Below are 21,154 nucleotides of genomic sequence, written 5' to 3' on the forward strand. Positions count from 1 at the left end.
GCAGGAAAACATCCTCTACTCTTCAGTTTATTGTAAAGTGCTTTTAGTTTTGAGGGACTTTTTTTAAAAACTTGAAACAGTGAGATTAAGAACACTTTGTGTGGTTAACTGCAGGAAATCTTATTTTAAAAATTATTCTTCATTAATGAAAGTGCAATGAGGAGCTGACCTGAGATGTCAGTGTCATCTAGGTAATAAATCTAATAATCTCTTATTTAGTTAGGTTTAGGTAGGCTTAGTACTGGCTGCTGTTTTGTTTATCTTTAGGATTTTTACTGTAACTTTAGGCAACTTAAAAGCAACAGCTCCCCAGCCCAAATAAAAAAACCAAACCTTAAGGAAATAAAACATTTCTTGATATATTTCAAAAATGCATTGTTACATACAGCTGAGGAATAGTGTTGTTGAAGAAGTGCTGTTACTTTTCCAATTATAGCAGAATTATTTCTTTATGTTTTGCACTTCTTGTGACCTGGGTTCACTTTTAGTAAACATCTGCCTTCTGTTATCTGAAAAGAACTAAGTTATAGTTCATGAGCTTCTCATCTTTCTCTGCTGGCATTTAGTGGAGAAGTTTGGTCCAAGGGTGCCCTCTCCTGATGCTGTAGCAGATGAATCTGAATAGGATGCAAGATTCTTCCTGGTCCAAGAGCTTCCTGGCCCACGTACAGGGAATTTTCCATCCACCAGGAGATCAAACAGTTTTCTTTGAAATTAATTAGTGACTTAGAGTTTATTTTAGTAAAGGTGCAAGTTGGGAAGTTTTGGATGCAGTAAATTGATACATTGTAAATTTTATGTCTACTGAAGCAGCTGAGTTTCAGTATTAGATCTACCCATGTGTTTCTACAAGGCTGAAAGTAAAAGCATGATTCTTCTAGTTCTCCATAGTATGGTTAAAGTGACCAAGTATTAAAGTTACTGTGATTGTGGGTTTGTTTGTTGGTTGGTTTTTTTTAAGAAATAACATTTAAAGAATATTTCTCTTCCTACTCCTCTTGTCTGACCTCTTTTGGAACTGCAGAAGTTAATCTGCCCAAATATTTGGAACATCAGAGTGATGTTATTATTGCTTCATGGGCATAAATGTGTTTTAGCTAACCAATTCCATGGTGGGTTTTGTTTTTAGAATGGAAGACTGATCACAGCAGTGTCAAACAATACTGTTCAGATACACACATTTCCTGAAGGAGCTCCAGATGGCATCCTAACTCGTTTCACCATGAATGCAAACCATGTCATCTTTAATGGTGATGGTACCAAAGTTGCTGCTGGATCAAGGTAACCTGTGCACAATCAGGAGAAAAAAATCTAGCAACTTCCTCCTGTGCTGATTTTTACCAATGAGATCATTAATCCACACACCTCTGAGGGCTTTAACATGTTGCAAAATGCTTTCTGGGGCTGGAGGGGAAGAATGAGGAGGACTTTAAGAAACTATGTTCTGAGACATACTTGATCCACCAAATTATTTTTAAATTGAATTCTGGTGTTGTGAAATAATTCATTTTCTTTAGGAGGCTTGAGTGTTTTCAGCTTTCATTCTTGTAGTGAGTAAACATAAATGTCCACCCAGATGGATCTTGTTCCACCATCAAGGATTTTATTCCTGTGTGCTGAAGATACTGTCCTGACTCTTCAGGATCATGGTGTTGCAGATGGATAAACACACACAAAAGTGTGATGGGTTTGGATTTGTGTAAGGGCTTTGAGTAATTTTCTGGCCTAAGTATCATGGCCATTCTGCCAAATGATAACAGATGACAGTTGCAAGGCTTGCCTGTGGGGAATTAAATGCCTGGTTTAGTTAATTTCTTAGGGCAGCATGTTTGCTTTTGGACAAATACACACTAGTCCTTTAGCAGAGATGGCAGAATAACAAACAGGCAATATCCTGTTTTTCATTTATTTAAGGCTCAGGTGATTCTTAGATTTGGTGAACTCTTTGGGCAGCTGTAGCTAACCCAGGCTCTCTGCTGGCTTCTCTAGTGGAATTTGTTCTCCATAGCAGAGATGGCAGAGCCTTGCATCTGCTTCCTGGCTCCTTTTAAGTGTGAGTTGGACTGGAAAGCAATTCAGATGAACATACTGGACTCTGAACTCTGTCAGCTGCAGAGCAGACACACCAGCTCCACCAAAACTGGGGGACTGGGCAGCTGAGGGCAGTAACCAGTGTCATCTCTAAATCTGACAGGGATCAGGAGTTTGGGCCCTTTGCCAGTGCTTGTTTCTGAGGGACCAGCTGTGCTCCAGGAGCTAACTGTGATTGGAGAGATTAGCAGATGGCAAACTCTTCTGTTTCTGAAACTTCTACAAAAACCCAGGACTACTTCAGCCTGGCCAGGGCTCTCACGTTAGGAAAAAGAGCTCAAAAGACAGTGAGGCAACCCCTCCACAAGGTCTCCTGTAATGTGCTGAATGAGAAGGTGACAGCCATGAAATGAAGGAATACAGCTGAGAAGAATTGCTTTTAGTTGGCCCGGATTTCTCCATTTTTTTAATGTGAATTCTGCAAACTTCAGTTTTATCGAAGTTTAACATCCAACTGGCTGCCAAAGTTCAGATGAACTATTTGAGAACTAGTTGTGTGGCTTCTTAAATAAAGAAAAAACACCCTATTGCCTAGTGTGGTTTTTTTTCCCATTAAAATATCTTAAAAACATTAAAATAGTCTTTTTTTTTTCTTTAAAATTGCTTAAAGAAGGTCAACATCATTTTAGTTGTGTCAGAGTGTAGCTCACAGACTTCCTTTTATGACTGTTTGGCATTAGATAGACAAAACTGAGGTGGTGTTTCTGAATATAGTTGAAGTCATGGTTAACCCTATTGAATTAGGTCTTAAAATTAAATTTTTCTCTGAGGGTGTTGCCATGAAGTCTGAGAGGGAGGGATACTGAGGGGTTGTCACAGGAGCTCTTTGGCTTGGAAGTTAGCCAAACTGCAGTCATGTCTGTAGTTTTGGGGGAGGGAATAAAGTTGTAAAAAAAAAAAAGTATCTGGTGGTGTATCTTACACAAAATGGTCTTAAAAACCCTGTTTAAAACATCACAAAGTGAACTACTTAATCTATGATTAAAAAAAAACAACACATGACCAAGTAATTATAATAATGAGTGTTGGTCCCATTGAACAGATAGTTCTTGTTAAGTCAGCCCTCTGGTATCTGAGAGGTTTTCATTAGGTCATGTGCAATATTATGTTAAACAGGTTTATGGACTGTGTGTGTATGTAATACCCTCTTCCAAGAGCAGCCACATTTTATGAGCTTTGCAGTGGACAGGAGTTATTTTCTAATGAAAATGGTCTGGCCTTGCTCCTGGTCTATGTAGAAAGCCTGAAGATTCTAGTTTTCCCTTAGATCTTAGAGTGCTGAGAGCCGTAAGCTTCCCCAAAATATAGTTAGTGCCCAGTTTTTATTGCCATAAACATGTAGCTTGTCATTGTTAATATCAGTGTTAATACTTTGGTGTTTGTGCTGTTGTGATCTCCAGTGACTTTATGATCAAAGTTGTGGAGGTGGCTGACAGCAGCAAGCAGAAAACGTTCCGAGGACATGATGCTCCTGTTTTAAGCCTGTCTTTTGACCCCAGGGATGTTTACCTGGTAAAAACACTTTCTTGTTCACTTTCTACTTTGAATGTCCTTTTCCTTGGGAAAGAAAAGAAATACATATACTTTTTATATAAATTTAAAAAAACAGCAATGTCTGGGGCACATGAGAGTCCTTCATTTCATCTGATTTGACTGATGATAGAGCGTGTCACAACACAACTGGTTGCTTCCCAGGATTGCTCAGTCTTTGCTTTACTTCTCAATTACTGTGTATGTTATTTTGGTATCTTAATGGTCATCTGATTTTAGAGGGGGAAAAGATGGCTCACTAAAGAAATTAATAGTAAACTTGAGCCTCTGTGAATAAGCAGCTCACTTGAAGTATGTGGGTTTGTAATGACAGTAGCGTATAGTCAAGTACAATTACCAAGATGACAGTATTAGGAAGTTTTAAATCTTAAAATGGTTTAAACAGGGAGGCTTTCTTTTTAGAACTGCCTGTGTGTTGTATGTCCATAGCATTGGTTATAGGGTTTTAAATTTTGTAGCATTAATTTCTCTCTGCCTTTAATGATTGATTTGTTTACAAAAATCTCTCTCGCAGGCATCAGCAAGCTGTGATGGTTCTGTCCGAGTGTGGAACATGGCAGATCAGGTAACAGGCCTGCCTTTCAGAGTACAATGTTCCATAAGAAATCCAGGATTTCCCAGACAGTGAGAAGAGGTGGTTTGAAATAACCTTACTGGAACAGGGTTTTCTTATGGGGAAAGAATCTAACTACACGTTACAGAACACATTTCTCTACTTTTGGGAGAAATTTCAAAGACTGATTATGAAGTGTCACCTGGGAAGCTGTGGGTGGTTCTTCCTGTCTGTGGAATCCCTGGTTTCTTCTCTTCATCTTTCTTCATTGGCCAACACTCTGTGTTTTGTCCTCTGCACATTCAGAAAAAAAATGCTTTTGAGTAAAGGCAGCAATTGACAGGGTCCTTGTTTCAGAATCTCAGCCCATTGCTTTCAGGGTTAAGGAAGGGCTTTTATTTTAATAAACTACCATCCTGGTGTATTTTGGTTTGTTTTTATTTTTACCAAGCTCCCTAGGAAATAATGATTTTCAGGATTGTGCACTGACTGATGAAGGTGGAATAATGCTCTGAGATACTACACATTCTCTTATTTTGTAAATTTATATATCTTTTTATTTTGTTAGTTTTCTAAGGACTCAAGGTCCAGCTCAGTGCATTTCAACCTTTTAGACTGAAATGATTTTAAGGCTATTGATGAGGGCCTTGCTATTCCACTTTGTTTGTTTGTTATAAACTGGACAATTTCTCAGAAAAAGGATCTAAAGCACAGTTTGAAAAATGTAATGAATTTGAAATATAGTCTTTGGATCAGCTTTGGCAATATTTGGCTGAAAGTAGTTCAGGGACTGTATGAAATCAGATTTAGTCTCTTGGAACTCTCTCTAAGGAGCTTGAAAAGAGAGTTTGAAGTGAACATTTTAGTGTGACAATTCTGCATGTGTATGTGGGATTCTTTTTGCTAAATGCCATTGACTGGAATAAGAATCCACATGGATTTATTCCTGTAAGTAGTTGAAAATGTGCCTCCACATTTGTGGATTGCTACTTTTTTTTTTTAAACAAAAGGTTATTTCTAATGTGAAATCTTAAGTTCCAGACTGGCAATGGGTGCCTTTTGGGGCAGGTGCACTTACCAGTGTCATTCTAGCAGTATGATGTATGTATCTGGGCTGTAATATGAGAATGCAGCTTTCATTCTTTATCCTGCTGTGCTGAGATTCAGGCTGATGTCTTACCTTGCTGCAGGTGATTTGGGTTTGACAAATGCACTTGGCCAGATTTCCCTATAACCTAAAAATATGTGAGCTTATTTGTTCTGTAATTGCTTACGAACACTTGTTCTATGACCTTATTTCTGTTCAAAGCTGCTTTATTGTCATTTAAATAGTTTCAAGTGTATATTGGCAAGGTTTTTTTTTTTCAGCTTTGAGGTTTTGAAAGGCAATGTGTACCATTGTATTTGGATGAGAGAGATTATTTCAGTTCCAAAAAATGGTGTGTATTTTTTCCTTTACCCCTCCATGCTTTTCCTTTAAGAATTTGTACTATTCAGACTTCCACAGAGCTAGAAAACTTTTTTTTAAATATTTTGTTTTCAGACATGCACAACAAGCTGGTCACTGCTGCAGAAATGTAATGATGTGGTAAATGCCAAATCAATATGCAGGCTTGGCTGGCAACCTGGCAGTGGGAAGGTAAGTGCCATTGATTTATCACATCTTAATCCTGCTTTTCTCTTTGAGAGTCCCAACAGTAGAAATTCAATCTGGGCAAGGGCAAATTGCAGCTCCTGAGACTAGGGAAAATATTTTTGGGGAAGCCTGCTTTTAGGAAAAATAAAAACCTGGAAGTGGTTCCTGGTTTAAGCTCCAGGCTGTGTTTGGAAGCAGTGCAGCTGTCAGCTCACAACAACATGGACCAGTTACATTGTGCTAAATAGGAAGGAACATTGTACACAAGGGAAATAATTAAATTGCTCAGAAAAGAGCATCAAAGGAGTTTATTCTTTCTCTACTTTAAATAATTTTTGCCTTGTTGATAATCTTGTTCTATAGATATTTCCTTAGTAAGTTATCATAGATCCCCCAAACTGGTTTGGGTTGGAAGGGACCTTCAAGATCATCTAGATCCAACCCCCCTGCATGGGCAGGGACACCTCCCACCAGACCAGGTTGCTTCAAGCCCCATCCAACCTGCCCTTCAACACACACACACACACACACACACACTTGAAAGATAAGTAGAAGTCTTTGAAAAATCCAAATCCTAAAGAAATTAACAAGCAGTAACAGGATAATATGTGCAGGATAGTATGAGGTGTTTCAGGAATTAGCTATTCAAATAAGATCTCTTGAGAAATTGTAACTGAACAGAAGAGGTTTGGAGACAGAGGGGAAAAAAACATAAACCTTGTGCTCAAAGCACTTAAACTATTTAGATGTGTGTGTTAGTGTTAGCTGCTTTGTGAATAAGAACTTCTAAACTATGCAGCTGTCATTATCTTCAGTTTTCTGCCAGAAAGAAATTAAGATTAAAATAAAAAGTTTGCTTTGCTGTGTTGCATGTGGAAAGCATCAAAGAACCTGGTAATTCAAGTTACTTCAGCTTACATTACTTTCTCCCTTGGCATTGCTAGGATGCTAAGGAACTGCTAAACACTGAGGCAGTCTTTGAATGTCCTGTTTGAAAGGTGACTTGTTCTAAGTTGTCTGATTTTTGTTTTCTTCCATCAGTTGCTGGCAGTTCCTGTAGATAAAGTTGTTAAACTGTACAGAAGAGAAACCTGGGAGAGTCATTTGGATCTGTCAGATACATTCATCACACAGGTAGGTACATGAATCAGGTGCTTGCTGAATCTTCCATAATTTAAGTGTTACTGTGACAGAAATTATCTTCTGAACACTATTTCTCTATCTGTATGTATGTAGATAAAAAAATAGAATCCCAGACTGGTTTAGGTTGAAAAGGACCTTCAAGATCATCTAGTTCCAACCACCCTGCCATGGGCAGGGACACCTCCCACCAGCCCAGGTTGCTCCAAGCCCCATCCAACCTGCCCTTCAACACTGCCAGGGATGGGGCAGCCACAGCTTCCCTGGGCAACCTGGGCCAGGGTCTCACCACCCTCACAGCAAAGAATTTCCTCCTAAAAACAAGTCTATATGTATATATATTTCCGCTCCTCTTGGTAAAGACTGCTCACATTTTCTATTTCATTTCTGTTCCTGTTACTTTATGTTGGAAAACAAGGCAAGAGTGAGTGTCAAACATGTTTTTATGTGGCTCTGGCTCTCCTCTTTCATTTATAGTAACCCATGAGATTTGCAAGGTCTACTGGTGACTCACCAGTTGCAGCTCAAAATATCTGATTCCACAAATTGCTCTAAATACATAGCTTTTCAGGGAAAACGCTGTGTTATTTCTGTACAGAACAGAAATATCAGTTTTTAAGCTGAAATTTAGCTACCTAGTAACCCTAACAGTGCCATCTTCTTTCTTTTGTCCTTACTATGTACTTGGAAACCTTTGGGTTAAAGAGAACCAGTTTCTTAGTGTTAAGATACAGAACACACAGTATTGGATATTAATTTATGGTGCTGTATTAAGTTCAAAATAAATAAAGCTATGTTTAGTGCTGAGATTGCAGAATACACTGTGCTTCTGTGTACTTGTCTAGAATCAGGTTTTGTTCAACCTTATGGCAGCATTTAATGACACAAGATGAAAATCCTTGAAAAAAAGGATCTTTAAAGAATGTTTTTTGCAGGGAATTCCCTAAAGCAGCTCTGGTACAGGAAGCTGGTTGTGATTTGCTGAAGATCATTATTATTATATTTAAATTTTAGAATACCTGTCTTATTTTAAGCTCCAGAGTATAAATGCTGTATGTGCATTGGTAATATGTTTTTATTCTTCCATTTCTTTTTTATTTCCTTAGCCCTTGAATGTTGTGGCCTGGTCTCCCTGTGGACAGTACCTGGCAGCTGGAAGTGTGGATGGGAGTATAGTGGTCTGGAATATGGAAACCCAGGAGTGCATAGAGAGGTATTCAGTCTTCTTCCATAAATACCCAAATTTTTATATGAAATACAATTTTATCTTTTCTGTAAAACATATTTGTGCAACTGTAGATCTGCCTCTTGAAAAGCTTCAGTAAGGTTTACAGGGCAGTTCTCTTAAGTTTTCTGCTAATGTTCCTGTGAAAGCAAGCACCCCAGGAGACAGTGTATGAAGGCTCAGGTTGCAAAATACCATTTACCTGCCCTCACAGGTGGTCTCCCAGCTGGTGGTGGGGCTGGGAGACCATCCACGGAGGAGGAGCCAAAGCCCACAGGTCAACAGAGCAGTGCCAGGTCTGGGTGATGCTGGCAGGCAGGGCCACCCCTCAGTCAGGACTCAAAGGGAGCAAGAGCACAGGGCTTGGCCCTCCTGGGGGGTTTCAGCCCCCTGACATCTGCTGGAGAGACAACTCAGCAAGGCACCAGCAATTCGGGAAGTTCCTGGAATGCTTTGGTGACCATTTCCTTCTCCAAGTGGTAGAGGAACCAATGAGAAAAGATGCGATGCTGGGCCTTGTTCTCTCCAACAAGGACAGGCTTGGTGGACAATGTGAAGCTTAAGGGCAGTCTTGGCTGCAGTGACCATGAAATGGTGGAATTCAGGATCCTTAGGGCAACACAGAGTATGAAACAAGCTCACTACCCTGGGCTTCAGGAGAGCAGACTTTGACCTCTTTTGGGACCTGCTTGGTAGGGTACCATGGGTTAAAACCCTGGAGGGGAGAGGAGCCCAGCAACCAAAAGGCTGTGCACTAGTGCTGCAGTTCATGTGCTGAAAGGAATCCCAGGGCTGCTGTTTCATTTCTACTCTACAAGAAAGCATCTCCCACAAGAGCTTGACTCTTGGTGGTAGGTGGAAAGGTGGCATTGTTTTGCCTTCCCCCACTGTGTCCAATAGGCACAAAAGTATGTGCTGATTTGTGTGCCATACTGTTGTCCTTCCTGCAGAGCTGGAAGGATATGGAAACACTACATTCTCAGAAACAGAATAGGGAAGGGCCATTTTGAACTGGATTTTGTTCTAATTCCATAGTCTAGTTTTCTGTGTGCAAATAAGTTTTCTTATTTTTTTAATCCAGTGGTTGATTAAAGGGTAGTTTTGATGGAAACAAATTTTCCCCAAGATCACTGGCAGGAATATTTATTTTCTAAAGGGAGAGAGAAATAACAGACACATCAGTCACCCATCCTCACCTGTAGGTAAAAAAGGACAAACTGATAAATTGCACCTTATCTTGGTTAAAGCATCTCTTTTTCAGGCAAAAAAGTAATAACATTTAAAAAAAAGAGAAGAAGAAAAAAGGTATGATTAAGTGAGGTAGCGAAGAGATGATTTATCTGTCTGAATATTTTGGGTAAGAAGCATGATTGTTACTGTTAACACCTGTGTTAAGAATTAAAGACATGATGTACATAATTGATGGGAGGATTTTTTGGTGAGAATAAAAGGTGGAAAAGACAGGATTAATCAGTCTGGTGCAAAAGAAACAACAATGTTCTTTTTAGAACTGGATGTTTCTGGAATTTATGACTGCTGGGGAATTATTTTGTCTTTTCTACATGTGTCAGGAAGCTGTTGTTTTGAAAACATGATTCTGTTTGATTTTTGAAGCTTAGATTATTTCCTCCATAGAAAGACAGACCTGTATTTTTTATAGTAGCTGTTTATGCTAAAGGTAACCTATTATTTTATTGTGTGTATTATCACTGAAACATCACTCTCTACTACTAGTAAATATTGCCACTTTTTTAATAACTCTTGGGGATGTTTTTTCCTGAGAAGCCTGCTAAAAATCCTTTATTTTTATGTTCTTTTTAGGATGAAGCATGAGAAAAATTACACAATTTGTGGACTGGCATGGCACCCCAAAACCAGGCAAATTGCTTATACAGATACTGAAGGAAATCTGGGCTTGTTGGAAAACATTGGGGATGCAAAGAAATCAAATGACAAGGTGATCAGTCCTAATTACTTCTTAAATGAACAGGGTTATTTAGGTTATTACTTCTTAAATTAACAGGGTTATTTAGGTTACCAAACTATATTTAACCTTCTCTATTGTGTGTTGAAATTTCCTTCTTGTGTGTTGGTTCCTTTCTTGAATTCCATGTCCAGAAGAAGTTTTGTGATGGTTGTTAACCTGGTTTTAGGTTGCCAGTGCAGTGACAAAAGACTACAATGATCTCTTTGATGGAGAAGATGAGGACTATTTAAATGGAGACATGATTGAGCCACAGTCTTCCCCAAGGGCCAATGAAGATGATGATGATCTTAGGCCAACTTCAGGCCATTTGAGACGGGCAATAATTGATGATGATGATAACTCACTAGGTACAGAATCAACTGATTTTCCAGAGCTCTGTCTTTCTGTTATTGGGATGTTCTCTTAGCGTCCTCTTCTCAGATACATTCTGCCTTATTTTTCCAGGGAACTCTGGGCTATTTAATTTTTTTAACCCAGATTTTATCATAATAATATGTGTGAAATGTAATTTATTTATTTGTTTTAAACTTCTAGATATTGGAATGATAAAAGCTAATTCTAATAATCTTGAGAAGGAAGACGATGATGATGATGATCAGACTGGCTTTCCAGCTTTACCACCATCATCTACCCAACAGCCTTTCTATGATGGGCCAATGCCAACCCCCAAGCAAAAGCCATTCCAGTCTGGCTCCACTCCTGCACATCTCACGCATCGTTTCATGGTAAATCTCCCTGCTGTCTGCTGAGGTAGATCCAGTTGCTTTCTTAATATTGTCCAGTTCTTCCCAAGATTTTTGATCATTATTCCATAATTCTCAGTGTGAAGCAAAATGGTGGAAGGAGCTTATTGTGAATGCAAAGATGGTGTGATGTTAGGCTTTGTTTCAGTTGCTTTTGATGTAGAAATAAATACTTGGCTCTAAGACAAAAGCAAGCTCTGGAGTTTGTACCTAGAATCATAGAATGGTTTGGGTTGGAAGGGGCCTTTAAAGGTCACCTAGTCCAACCTCAATGCAGTGAGCAGGGACATACCTGTGCTATTGAATTCTAGCAAGTCTTTCTAAAAAATACTTGTTGTTGGCCAGAACTTGTGGATGGGTTTGTGCTGTGAAGACTTGAATGTGAATTATCCACTGTTTCTTTCTAACTGCAAGCTCTTCACATCTGATTTTGTAAGGAGAAATATAGCTAAGCAATGAGAGTGAAACTAGTTTCTGCCTAATCCAAATGTTTTGGCAACTACAAGTCCTGACTTGTTTTGGTTGGGGGTTTTTTGGGGATTCTTTTTGATAGGTGTGGAATTCTGTTGGCATAATTCGCTGTTACAATGATGAGCAGGACAATGCTATAGATATAGAATTCCATGATACCTCCATCCATCATGCAACACACCTGCCAAACTCCCTGAACCATACCATGGCTGACCTCTCAATTGAAGCTGTTTTACTTGCCTGTGAGAGCACAGAGGAACTCGCAAGGTAAGTCATGGCCTGCTCTGCAAAATCCATAGCGTGGAATTACACTTAGCTTTGTTTTTTGTTTGTTTGGGTTTTTTTCCAAGCATTTCAGCTTCTAATTTCAGCTTCTCTCACCTTCTGAGACTTTTGCCTTTTGGTCATGTTTTTTATTTATGGGACCACTTTCAAGGAGGGTTTTCACACCCACCCACTTGAAGACTTCAAGAATATTGAAAGATGTGTTTTGTTTCCTGAGGAATTTTTTTAAACCCTGTTTCAAATATATATAGATATACACAGTAGTAACTTCATGCATTGCTAGTCCAAGGAAATTGTAAACATGAACAATAGTTCTTCAGTCTGCTCTGAACAAAGATAAATAATTAGGACCATTTAAAATTTTTTCATACTGTTGCTAAGGAGGTGTGTTTGGAGATACCCAAAGAACTTTTAAGTGTGAAGAGCACAAGTTTCTGAAAACTATAGAAAGATTTAAGCAGCTGGGCCAGCTAGACTCTAGCATTTCAGAACAGCAGCAACAACATTTTATTGCTGCTTTCTGTGGAAATTTCTTGAAGAAAGAACTTTCTTCTGGTTTTCACACACAGAGCATTGTTACAAGTTGAGAAGCACCAAAAGTGTTATTTGTAGGTACTGGTTGTCTGACTGAAAATTTCAGTCTTTTTTCTCAATGGAAGTGGGTAATTATGAAAAGCTATGGTGACTCTGAATTGGTCACAGACAATTCAATTATTAAAATGGCAAACCTCAAGTTCCTGTTATTTTTTTTTTTCCCTTAAAAGATCATGTCATCTGAAAGACTTTTAATGAGGGCTGATATTCAGGGGTACCGAGCACCTTCAGTTCTTATTAATGTTAATTAAGCAGGACACTTGCGTGTTTCCATCTAAAAATCTCCCCTCAGACCTCTCTGAACTGTGTGCTCAGGCTGTAGAGGCTCTAATCTGCAGTGCTGGAACCTGAACTGCCTCTTCAGTTCTTGAATAATAGGAGTAACTCCTTTGCAAACGACCACTTGTAATTTGTAGTTCCTTTCTATGACAATTGCAGACTCCAGGTCTCTGATAAAAACTTAACATATTAGTATATTTCCTGATATTGTCTCTTTCTTCATGCTGAGGTATTTGACTATTGTTCTTTGTCTCTACTTTAGCAAGCTCCACTGCATTCATTTTAGCTCGTGGGATACAAACAAGGAGTGGACAGTAGATATGCCAAAGGATGAAGACATTGAGGCCATCTGTCTGGGTCAGGGCTGGGCTGCTTGTGCCACCAGTGCCTTGCTGGTCCGTGTGTTTACGGTTGGAGGAGTTCAGAAAGAGATCTTCAGTCTCCCAGGTCCAGTGGTGTCTATGGCAGGACATGGAGAGCAGCTGATGGTTATTTACCACAGAGGTAGTTTTCTCCCCTCTGTATTTTTTATTAACATAATCACCAGAAGTGTTTTCTTCCTTCCTGATGATGCTTGTCCTCCTCCTCCTCTTCTCGATGGTGCTTTTACTGTCACATCCCACAGATCTTTGACACCTGACAGCAAAGCCTACATCTTCTCTTGGGATTTTCTTTTCTCTACATTTTCTCTTTTCTGCATTTTTTTCTTCTGCCTAGAATAACCTGTTGGGAAGGGGAGAATTTTGTAACAGTGGTATTAATAGATTGAGCTGGGGTTTCAGATTTGCCAAGATAAATTACTACAGGAAATTAGAGGAGTTGTTGTTGCGTATGCTTGGTCTGTCCAAAATGACAGTTGCTTGGCTGACAGTGACATTCATAGATAACCCTGCATTACCATGAATTTCTGATTCAAATCTTAAATTTAGCCAAGAGACAAAGCAATTAGTTTATTTTCTAACTTACTCATTAAACAATTTCCTCCTAGGTACTGGGTTTGATGGTGACCAGTGCCTTGGAGTACAGCTGATGGAGCTAGGAAAGAAGAAAAAACAGATTTTGCATGGAGACCCTCTTTCTCTTACAAAGAAATCCCATTTGGTTTGGGTTGGATTCTCTGCAGAAGGTAGGAAGTACCTGCATGAGGGACACTGAGAAATCTTGAGGCTATTGGGGGACTTCTGGAGGGGGCTTAATGAGTGTCCTTTTAGTAATGATGGTCTGGACACCTGGACTTTTTCTTCCTATCTCCTCAATGCTAAAAAAAAAATATATATTTTTTTAATTCCTTCAGTATATTTATCAGAAATCTTCGATATACTTCCACTGTGAATAGAATACACTTCAGTGTTAGCAGAGCTTGTTTTCTTGATGGGTTTCCCTGCTCAGCAACAAGAAATGAACTGCATGAATACACCGTAACAGGCGTGTTCAACTCTCTCAGCAAAAGCCACACCCAAAAAAGTGGTAGCCTGGGAGGATTCTGTATGATAACCAGAAAAAATAATTGTAAAAATACTTGCTTTTCCTTGGAAACCTCCCCAAGTAGTATGATTTCTTTGGAAACTTTTAAGTTGACACTTGTCACTCGAGTAGCAGTCGTGTTGGCTGTCAGAAGGTGGCGCATCTTTCCAAGGAAAGCTGCTTTTTCTCAGCTAGTTTGTGCTTGTTGGGGTGAGAGGATGTTGTTTGTATTTGAGATATGTAAACCACCATTTCCCAGCAGTATCCACGAGCTCAGGCTTTCTCCCCTGGTAATTAGTTGCCTTTCATTTGTAACCAACAGGCACCCCTTGTTACGTGGATTCTGAGGGGATGGTGCGGATGTTGAACCGAGGGCTTGGGAATACTTGGATTCCAGTGTGTAACACAAGAGAGCACTGCAAAGGAAAGTCTGATCATTACTGGGTAGTTGGCATCCATGAAAATCCCCAGCAACTCAGGTCAGATATTTCAGATAATCATGCTTTGATTGTCTTGGCTTTAATTTATAGAGCACTTCTTACTAGGAGAAGCTGGAAACAACTTGGACTGAAACAGGTGCCTGGGAAATATGCACAATAATTGATTTAGTCCATACTTAATTCTGTGTGCATGTTGCATTACTAAATTGGTTTCTGAATGAACTCATTGGAGTTTTAGAATGTGCAACTGACTAATTGTGGCTTCTTGCCTTGGCTGACAAGTGTGTGCACTTGGATCTGAAATCACATGCATTTTTCTAGAGAAACCTACTAAAAAGTTGTGGTTGCTCTTAGGAACCTACTTCTGTTGATGGGCTTGGGGGGGTTGTTTTTTTGTTTCAATTTTCTTTTTCTTAGCTGTGTTTTCCCCTTTTTGTCCCTTTGAGCAGAATCTAATCTTGTTACTAATCTACATTGGTAGGTGTAGATACATCAGAACTGTCTGGATTTATAGTCATATTTTAACTGTGGCCATGAGGAAGAATTTAATATGTTAAATGGCTCAAATATTTAGCTGAGGGTTGGGCATTACTTTATAAAAATGTGATAGTGGTGATGTCTAAATAACACGTATTTCTTGAGAGAGACATTTATTTGCTAAGCTTTGTTTGTAGCCCTCTTTTTTTCAGTCATCTGTGTCCTTCTCCTGCCAGGGAAGAATCCACCAGCTCACATATTTTACTGAAATTTAAGCTCTTTTACTTTGCTAGTCATGCACAATTGTAGAGATTGGTGGGAAACTGCATTTTATTTAATTTTATGTGACATTCTTTCTAATCCTCTGTGTTATTTAAAATAAGTGAATGATTTGCTCTCACTGGTAAATGTCAATTCACTGTCTGTTGCTTCCTCCAAACCATAAAGTACTGTTGGCCTCCAGAAAATGTGCAGAACCTATCAGATGGATGGTCAGCTGTGGGTCTGTCACCACAAGCTTTTTCCTTCTCCAAGAGAGTGCTGCTTTCTGAACTGCAAAGAACATTTCATTCAAAACCATCAGTATATTAAAGATAAGAAGAGGGGAGGGTTATTGCAGAAACTCCACATGCCCCAATTAACACAGCCAGAACACCAACACTTCCTGTTCTCTTTTTTTTTTTTCCCTAGAGTCTGAAACAGTAGCTTATAAAACCAGACATTTTTGTCAATGCTTCTTTGGTGCTGCTGGAAATACAGCTCTTCCCCAATCAATGTTTTGATTCAGTGACTGTCACCAGAAAGCACTAACTTAAATAGAATTAAACAATAAGCCTATGCTTTTAGGATAGGCTTATCTGTTTCAATTCTTTTTTTTTCTTTCCCTCTTCCTTTTTTTTCCTCTTCCCCCCTGTGTGTGTCTGAACACAGCACCCTCTTCATGAAGTCCAAAACCCCTAATCAAAATAAATGGATGTGCCTGCTCTTTTTTGTGCCTGTGGCCTTCAGTTGTTTTTTAATAAATTGCATTTACATGTTGTAATAGCTGCTAAATCATGTTGGGTTGTGGGTTTTTTTTCTGTGAGATAGAGATCTGTGTCTGTTACCTGCTACGTTTGGAGTTCCTGGTGTGAACAAGAGCAGCATGTTCTTTGCTGGGCTTAACATCTTGTATTGGTTGTGATGTAAAAATAACCCTTTTTAGAGCAATTTTACGTATTGCTGTAGTGAAGTCATTGATTTAATTACTAGTTTTTAAAGAACAAATCCTCTTAAAATATCCCACTTCTTAGGAGGCATGATTTAGATGTAGAACAACTGGTGAGTACAGGTGATGAGGCTTGTCTGTGGTTTTTGTTTCCCTTGCACAGGTGTATTCCTTGCAAAGGAGCCCGGTTCCCTCCAACGCTCCCCCGGCCTGCTGTAGCAATATTAGCCTTTAAACTTCCTTACTGTCAAGTTACAACAGAAAAGGGACAGATGGAGGTATGGAATGGTGGTGTGTCCACAGCTGGTAGTCTCAGGTATCCCCATAGTAGGGATTATAAAAGAATCCTATTAATCATCTCTGCTGTGGAAGAGGGGGTAGCACACACTCTAGACTTGTGGCTGAGGAGGTTTTGTGGTTTGTACAGCTTTTCTGGTTTGATTCACAACTGTTTCTAGAATAATGTAGTGAAGAGGACAAGGGGTGATGGGTTTAAACTGAAAGAGATTGGATTTAGATCAGGCATCAGGAAGAAGTTCTTCATTCTGCGGTTGAAGAATTAAATGAGGGCAGTGAGGCACTGGAACAGGTTGCCCAGGGAGGTTGTTGATGCCCCCTCCCTGGAGATGTTCAAGGGCAGGTTGGATGAGGCTTGTGCAGCCTGGTCTGGTGGGAGGTGTTCCTGCTCATGGCAGGGAAGTTGGAACCTGATGAGCTTTAAGGTCCCTTCCAACCTTCACCATTCTATGAAAGCTGTTAGAGCTGATGCAAGTTTCTATTTACACATAATCAATTTCTCACCAATGAAGTCTTTCTGTTCCTCTCTTTTTTTTGTAATTATTGGTGGCTGGTAATCAGTGTTCTAGGAAGCACCACATTTTGGGATCCAAATCAAGACCCTCTGGAAAGTGCCTGGTTTTTAATATTATAGGCATAACAAAATGTCTAGAAGGTCCTTTTTTGAAAGAAATACCAAGTGTTTCAATTAATTCAAACACTCTGAAAACACAGGCCTGCAGGCTTGACTTAACTTTCTGAAGGTAGAGGCTGGCTGAAGCAAGATGTACATGAGAACTTCCAGAAGAGTATCTGTATTTATTCTTCAGATTTTTATCCGTTTAAATATTCCAGTCTTGTGGGGTTCAGCTCTAGTGCACAAAATAGAAATTAACATAAAATTCTAACCTCAACCTTAGAGACAGTTTAAAGCCGTTTGAAATGATAGAAATGCAGATAAAAAAAGTTTCAATAATAAACACGTTGTTGTTTGTAATTAATTCCCTTTCATTTGGCTAAAGTCTTTTTTTTCTTTATTTGATTTCCACACACAGCCCAATATAACAGAAAGAAGGAACTGTTAATTTAGCTTGAGGGAATATGTATTGCTGTTTAAGTAAAGCAGCAGATTATTTCAGTACACCTCATGGAAACATACTGGTTGTGACTAAATTTATAGTTATTTTGTAACAGAACTAGCCTGGTCTAATAGCCATACCAGTGTTTCCCTGAACAGCAAGAGGTGTTATTTTCTGTTTACCTGTCTCTCAGATGGTGATTACTCCTACAGTTACTGAGTTATTCTGGAGTACTTCAGATTTGCTGGGGAACAGAAGTTAGAAGATAATCAACCTGTTCTAGAATTGTCTGTCCTGGTAGCAAACTGGTGAATGTGTATATCTCATCCTGCTAAGAGCCTGGAATATAAATGGAATTTAACATCTAGGGTGACTGGCTCAGTTTTTACACAGATGGATGTTGGTGTGCTCTGTTTTCTCTTGGTAGGCATTGGCTTTTAAAGACAATTGTCTGTCCCTCACTCTCATTGTAAAATCACAGAATTGCTAGAGTTGGAGGGGACCTCTAGAGATCATCAAGTCCAACTCTCCCACTGAAATAGGATTAACCTAGAAATGAAAGGAACATTTAAGAATAAATGGGTAAAATATGTTGTAAATGGTTAGGCATGAAGTTGTGAGCTGTCTTTTCCCCTCTGACCTGCAGAGTGCATTTTCCTCTCTATTTCAGGAGCAGTACTGGCGTTCTGTCCTGTTCCACCACCACCTGGGTTACTTATCAAAAAATGGCTATGAACTTGATGGAAACATTACAAGTCAGGCAGTGAGAGAGCAGCAGGAACTTCTGATGAAGCTGTTTGCTGTAAGTACAAGAAAGAACCCCTGAAATTTCATTTGGAGTGGATGGCATTTGATGCAAAGGGTGGGTCTGATTCCTCTTATTAGAAGTCTGGCTGGTGACTGGCAATCAGCTGCTTCACAGACTGTGATAAGAGTTAATGTGGCTTTTTATGAAGGGTGGGAGGGAAAAGTTAGAAAGCCAAGATTATAATATTCTGCTCCTAGAGCCTTGTGTGTAACTGTGGAGTGGGACTCTCCAGGCTTTTGTTTTCTTTCTCTCAGCTTTCTTGCAAACTGGAGCGTGAGTTTCGCTGCATGGAGCTCGCTGACCTCATGACACAGAACGTGGTGAATTTGGCTATCAAGTATGCCTCTCGTTCTCGAAGGCTAAACTTAGCTCAGAGACTTAGTGAAATGGCTGTAGAAAAAGCAAGTGAGTTGGCAACAGCCCCAGGAGATGAAGAGGAAGAAGAGGATTTCCGAAAGCACTTGAATGCTGGGTAACACATATTTCTGTGATTAGAAAACCTGGGAACGTTTTTACTGGGCTGTTAAGACTTTGAGCTTGTTGATGCACTTCTCTGGACCTTAGTTTGCAATGTTTTTGTTGTGAAGTAACAGTTTGTGTTGCTCTACTTGCACACTGTACATATAAAATGGTATGTTCTTGCTGAGATCTTGTGAGGGCTCATTAGTACCAGGGTACTAACACAAAACTATCTCCACTGCTTGCTTACTGTGTGTCTGTGTCCAGCAGCTTCAGAGGCAGATTTCATCCCACGTTTAGAGTTGGTTGGTTATTTTTTTCCCACCTGGATTGTCCTGATTTGGTTATATGATTCCAACTTTTTTTTTCCTCTTTGTCTCAGTCTATCTCACTTTGTTCCACACTTAACTTAAAATCCTTCTATCTTATAGTCATAGAATGGTTAAGGTTGGAAGGGACCTTAAAGATCATCAGGTTCCAACCTCCCTGCTATGAGCAGGGACACCTCCCACTAGACCAGGCTGCACAAGCCTCATCCAGTCTGGCCTTCAACACCTCCAGCGAGGTGTTAATCTTCCTCCAACCCTCCCCTGTTTCAATATCCCATCTCAATTAATCCTATTTAGTCTTTTTCCCTGCTGATTGATCCCTGCTCTTCAAAGCTATGGAAATACTACAAGTTTGCTATTCATTTCCCCCAGTCTCCTCTCTACCTTTCATCTCCTACCTGTATCTGCTTTGTAAAGCATGTTGAGGCAAAAGATGTGTGTGGTGTTTTTCAAATGCAGACCATACAGAAGAGCTGTGTTCCTGGCTTGGCCTCGGGATGGTGCAGCTGTAAGCAAAATAGTTACAAACCATCAGCCTGATAACACAGAAAATATGTCATAACTTTTTCTCAGAAACAATGTCTTCATATAGCAGTTTTACGTATGAAGTTTGAAGCTTGATTAAGCAAGAGGAATTGATAAATCCCTGAATTTACCTGTAGCCTTTCCTTTATTCTGTGTGAAACTGCACATTTTAAAGCTCTAAATTTCTAAATGCTCCACCTTGTTCTTCTGGCTCATGTGTGGAAGTTGCAATCCCATGCCTGCCAGCCACTCTGAGGGTTAAATTGGTCACAAACACTGTATTGTTCTTGGTGCCAGATTAATACTGACATTCTGGTAGAAAGAGATGGAACTTTAGTTGACATAGACACAGCTTTTAGTCATCTGCAAAGATTAGGAGGGAAATGCAAGAAATTTACATACTACTATACTGTACATTTAAATAATCTGATTAAATATTAAAACTCACTTCCTGAGCTTCAGACTGAAAATATACATCCATGTTACCAGCTGTGTATTTATTGCTGTGTGCAGAAAAGCAGTTTAAAACTTCATGAGCACCACTTCAGGTGACTGCACTTGGTGTTTCAGGGTGAACTGAAGTGGTAAATGAATCTTTATTCTGATTTTAGTAATCACCGCAGTTCAATCAGAGGCACAATGCAAATAAACATGAAGTGTTATTGTTCTCATTTCCTAAATTAGCTAAGTAGGTTAGCTTTCTTTTGTTCTAGTTTTCCTTCTGGATGTGGTGGCCACTTCCTTTCTGATTAATTCCTCATGTTCAGTTACAGCAGCTCTGCCTCAGAGTGGAGTCGGCGGCCAGTCCGAAGTGTTCAGCACGACCAAGAAATGGAAGATGCTGAGGAAGCTGATGCTTATGAGGAAGCAGAAGAAACACCAGAAGTGCCTAAACAGAGTAAGAAAAATGTCTTCTCTGATTAGGCTGAAAGTTATCTATGTGTGTCTTTCACAGACTTAGAATCATAGAACGGTTTGGGTTGGAAGGGACCTTTAAAGGCCATCTAGTCCAGCCCCTCTCTGCAGTGCACAGGGAACTTTTCAACCAGATCAGGTTGCTCAGAGCCTGGTCAAACCTGATCTTTAATGTTTCCAGGGATGGAGCCTGCACCACACATCTGGGCAACCTGTTCCAGTGCTTCACCACCCTCATTGTGAAGAATAATTTGTAGTTTGGGTAACTCAGCAGTCTATAGGACCATGCAAACAACATGGTTTTCTGCCTGTGGCTTTTTTTGTTCTTTTGACATAAAATTTAGCGAAGACAGGACCACCACCTGTCACAGGGCACCACAAGTGAGGGGTGGGAGGTTTGGTTTAGAAGTCATTGACATAATTAGAAAATAATTCCATTTGTTTCACCAAGTTTTGAAACTCTGCAACTGTAGCAGGGACTAGGTTTTCTGCCACCCAGGTAGAACAGGTCTGGTAGTTTCTGATCCTCTCTTATTTGACTGTTGTCATGTGAAAAAATGCACAGGAATAATGGGGTGACATGGAGTAACTCATTCCTGTGGGCTTCCTGTTACCAGGAA

The 21,154-nt window shown here is 39.6% G+C and overlaps 1 protein-coding gene across 1 annotated transcript in view; it reads left to right on the forward strand.

Annotated features, from left to right (window-relative positions):
• WDHD1 (WD repeat and HMG-box DNA binding protein 1) overlaps positions 1 to 21,154 on the forward strand; it is a 30,287-nt gene that overhangs the window by 3,996 nt on the left and 5,137 nt on the right. The window contains exons 3-19 of the mRNA XM_009996456.1: positions 1,130 to 1,281; positions 3,492 to 3,603; positions 4,157 to 4,207; positions 5,739 to 5,834; positions 6,873 to 6,965; positions 8,078 to 8,184; positions 10,018 to 10,153; positions 10,350 to 10,530; positions 10,718 to 10,908; positions 11,480 to 11,664; positions 12,818 to 13,059; positions 13,544 to 13,681; positions 14,342 to 14,498; positions 16,307 to 16,421; positions 18,169 to 18,300; positions 18,561 to 18,778; positions 20,387 to 20,517. Coding sequence (XP_009994758.1) covers positions 1,130 to 1,281; positions 3,492 to 3,603; positions 4,157 to 4,207; positions 5,739 to 5,834; positions 6,873 to 6,965; positions 8,078 to 8,184; positions 10,018 to 10,153; positions 10,350 to 10,530; positions 10,718 to 10,908; positions 11,480 to 11,664; positions 12,818 to 13,059; positions 13,544 to 13,681; positions 14,342 to 14,498; positions 16,307 to 16,421; positions 18,169 to 18,300; positions 18,561 to 18,778; positions 20,387 to 20,517 — 2,437 coding nt within the window. The remainder of the gene's footprint in view (positions 1 to 1,129; positions 1,282 to 3,491; positions 3,604 to 4,156; positions 4,208 to 5,738; positions 5,835 to 6,872; positions 6,966 to 8,077; positions 8,185 to 10,017; positions 10,154 to 10,349; positions 10,531 to 10,717; positions 10,909 to 11,479; positions 11,665 to 12,817; positions 13,060 to 13,543; positions 13,682 to 14,341; positions 14,499 to 16,306; positions 16,422 to 18,168; positions 18,301 to 18,560; positions 18,779 to 20,386; positions 20,518 to 21,154) is intronic.

This window comes from Chaetura pelagica, unplaced genomic scaffold (assembly GCF_000747805.2).
Source record: "Chaetura pelagica isolate M959 unplaced genomic scaffold, ChaPel_1.0 scaffold274, whole genome shotgun sequence".
NCBI lineage: Eukaryota > Metazoa > Chordata > Aves > Apodiformes > Apodidae > Chaetura > Chaetura pelagica.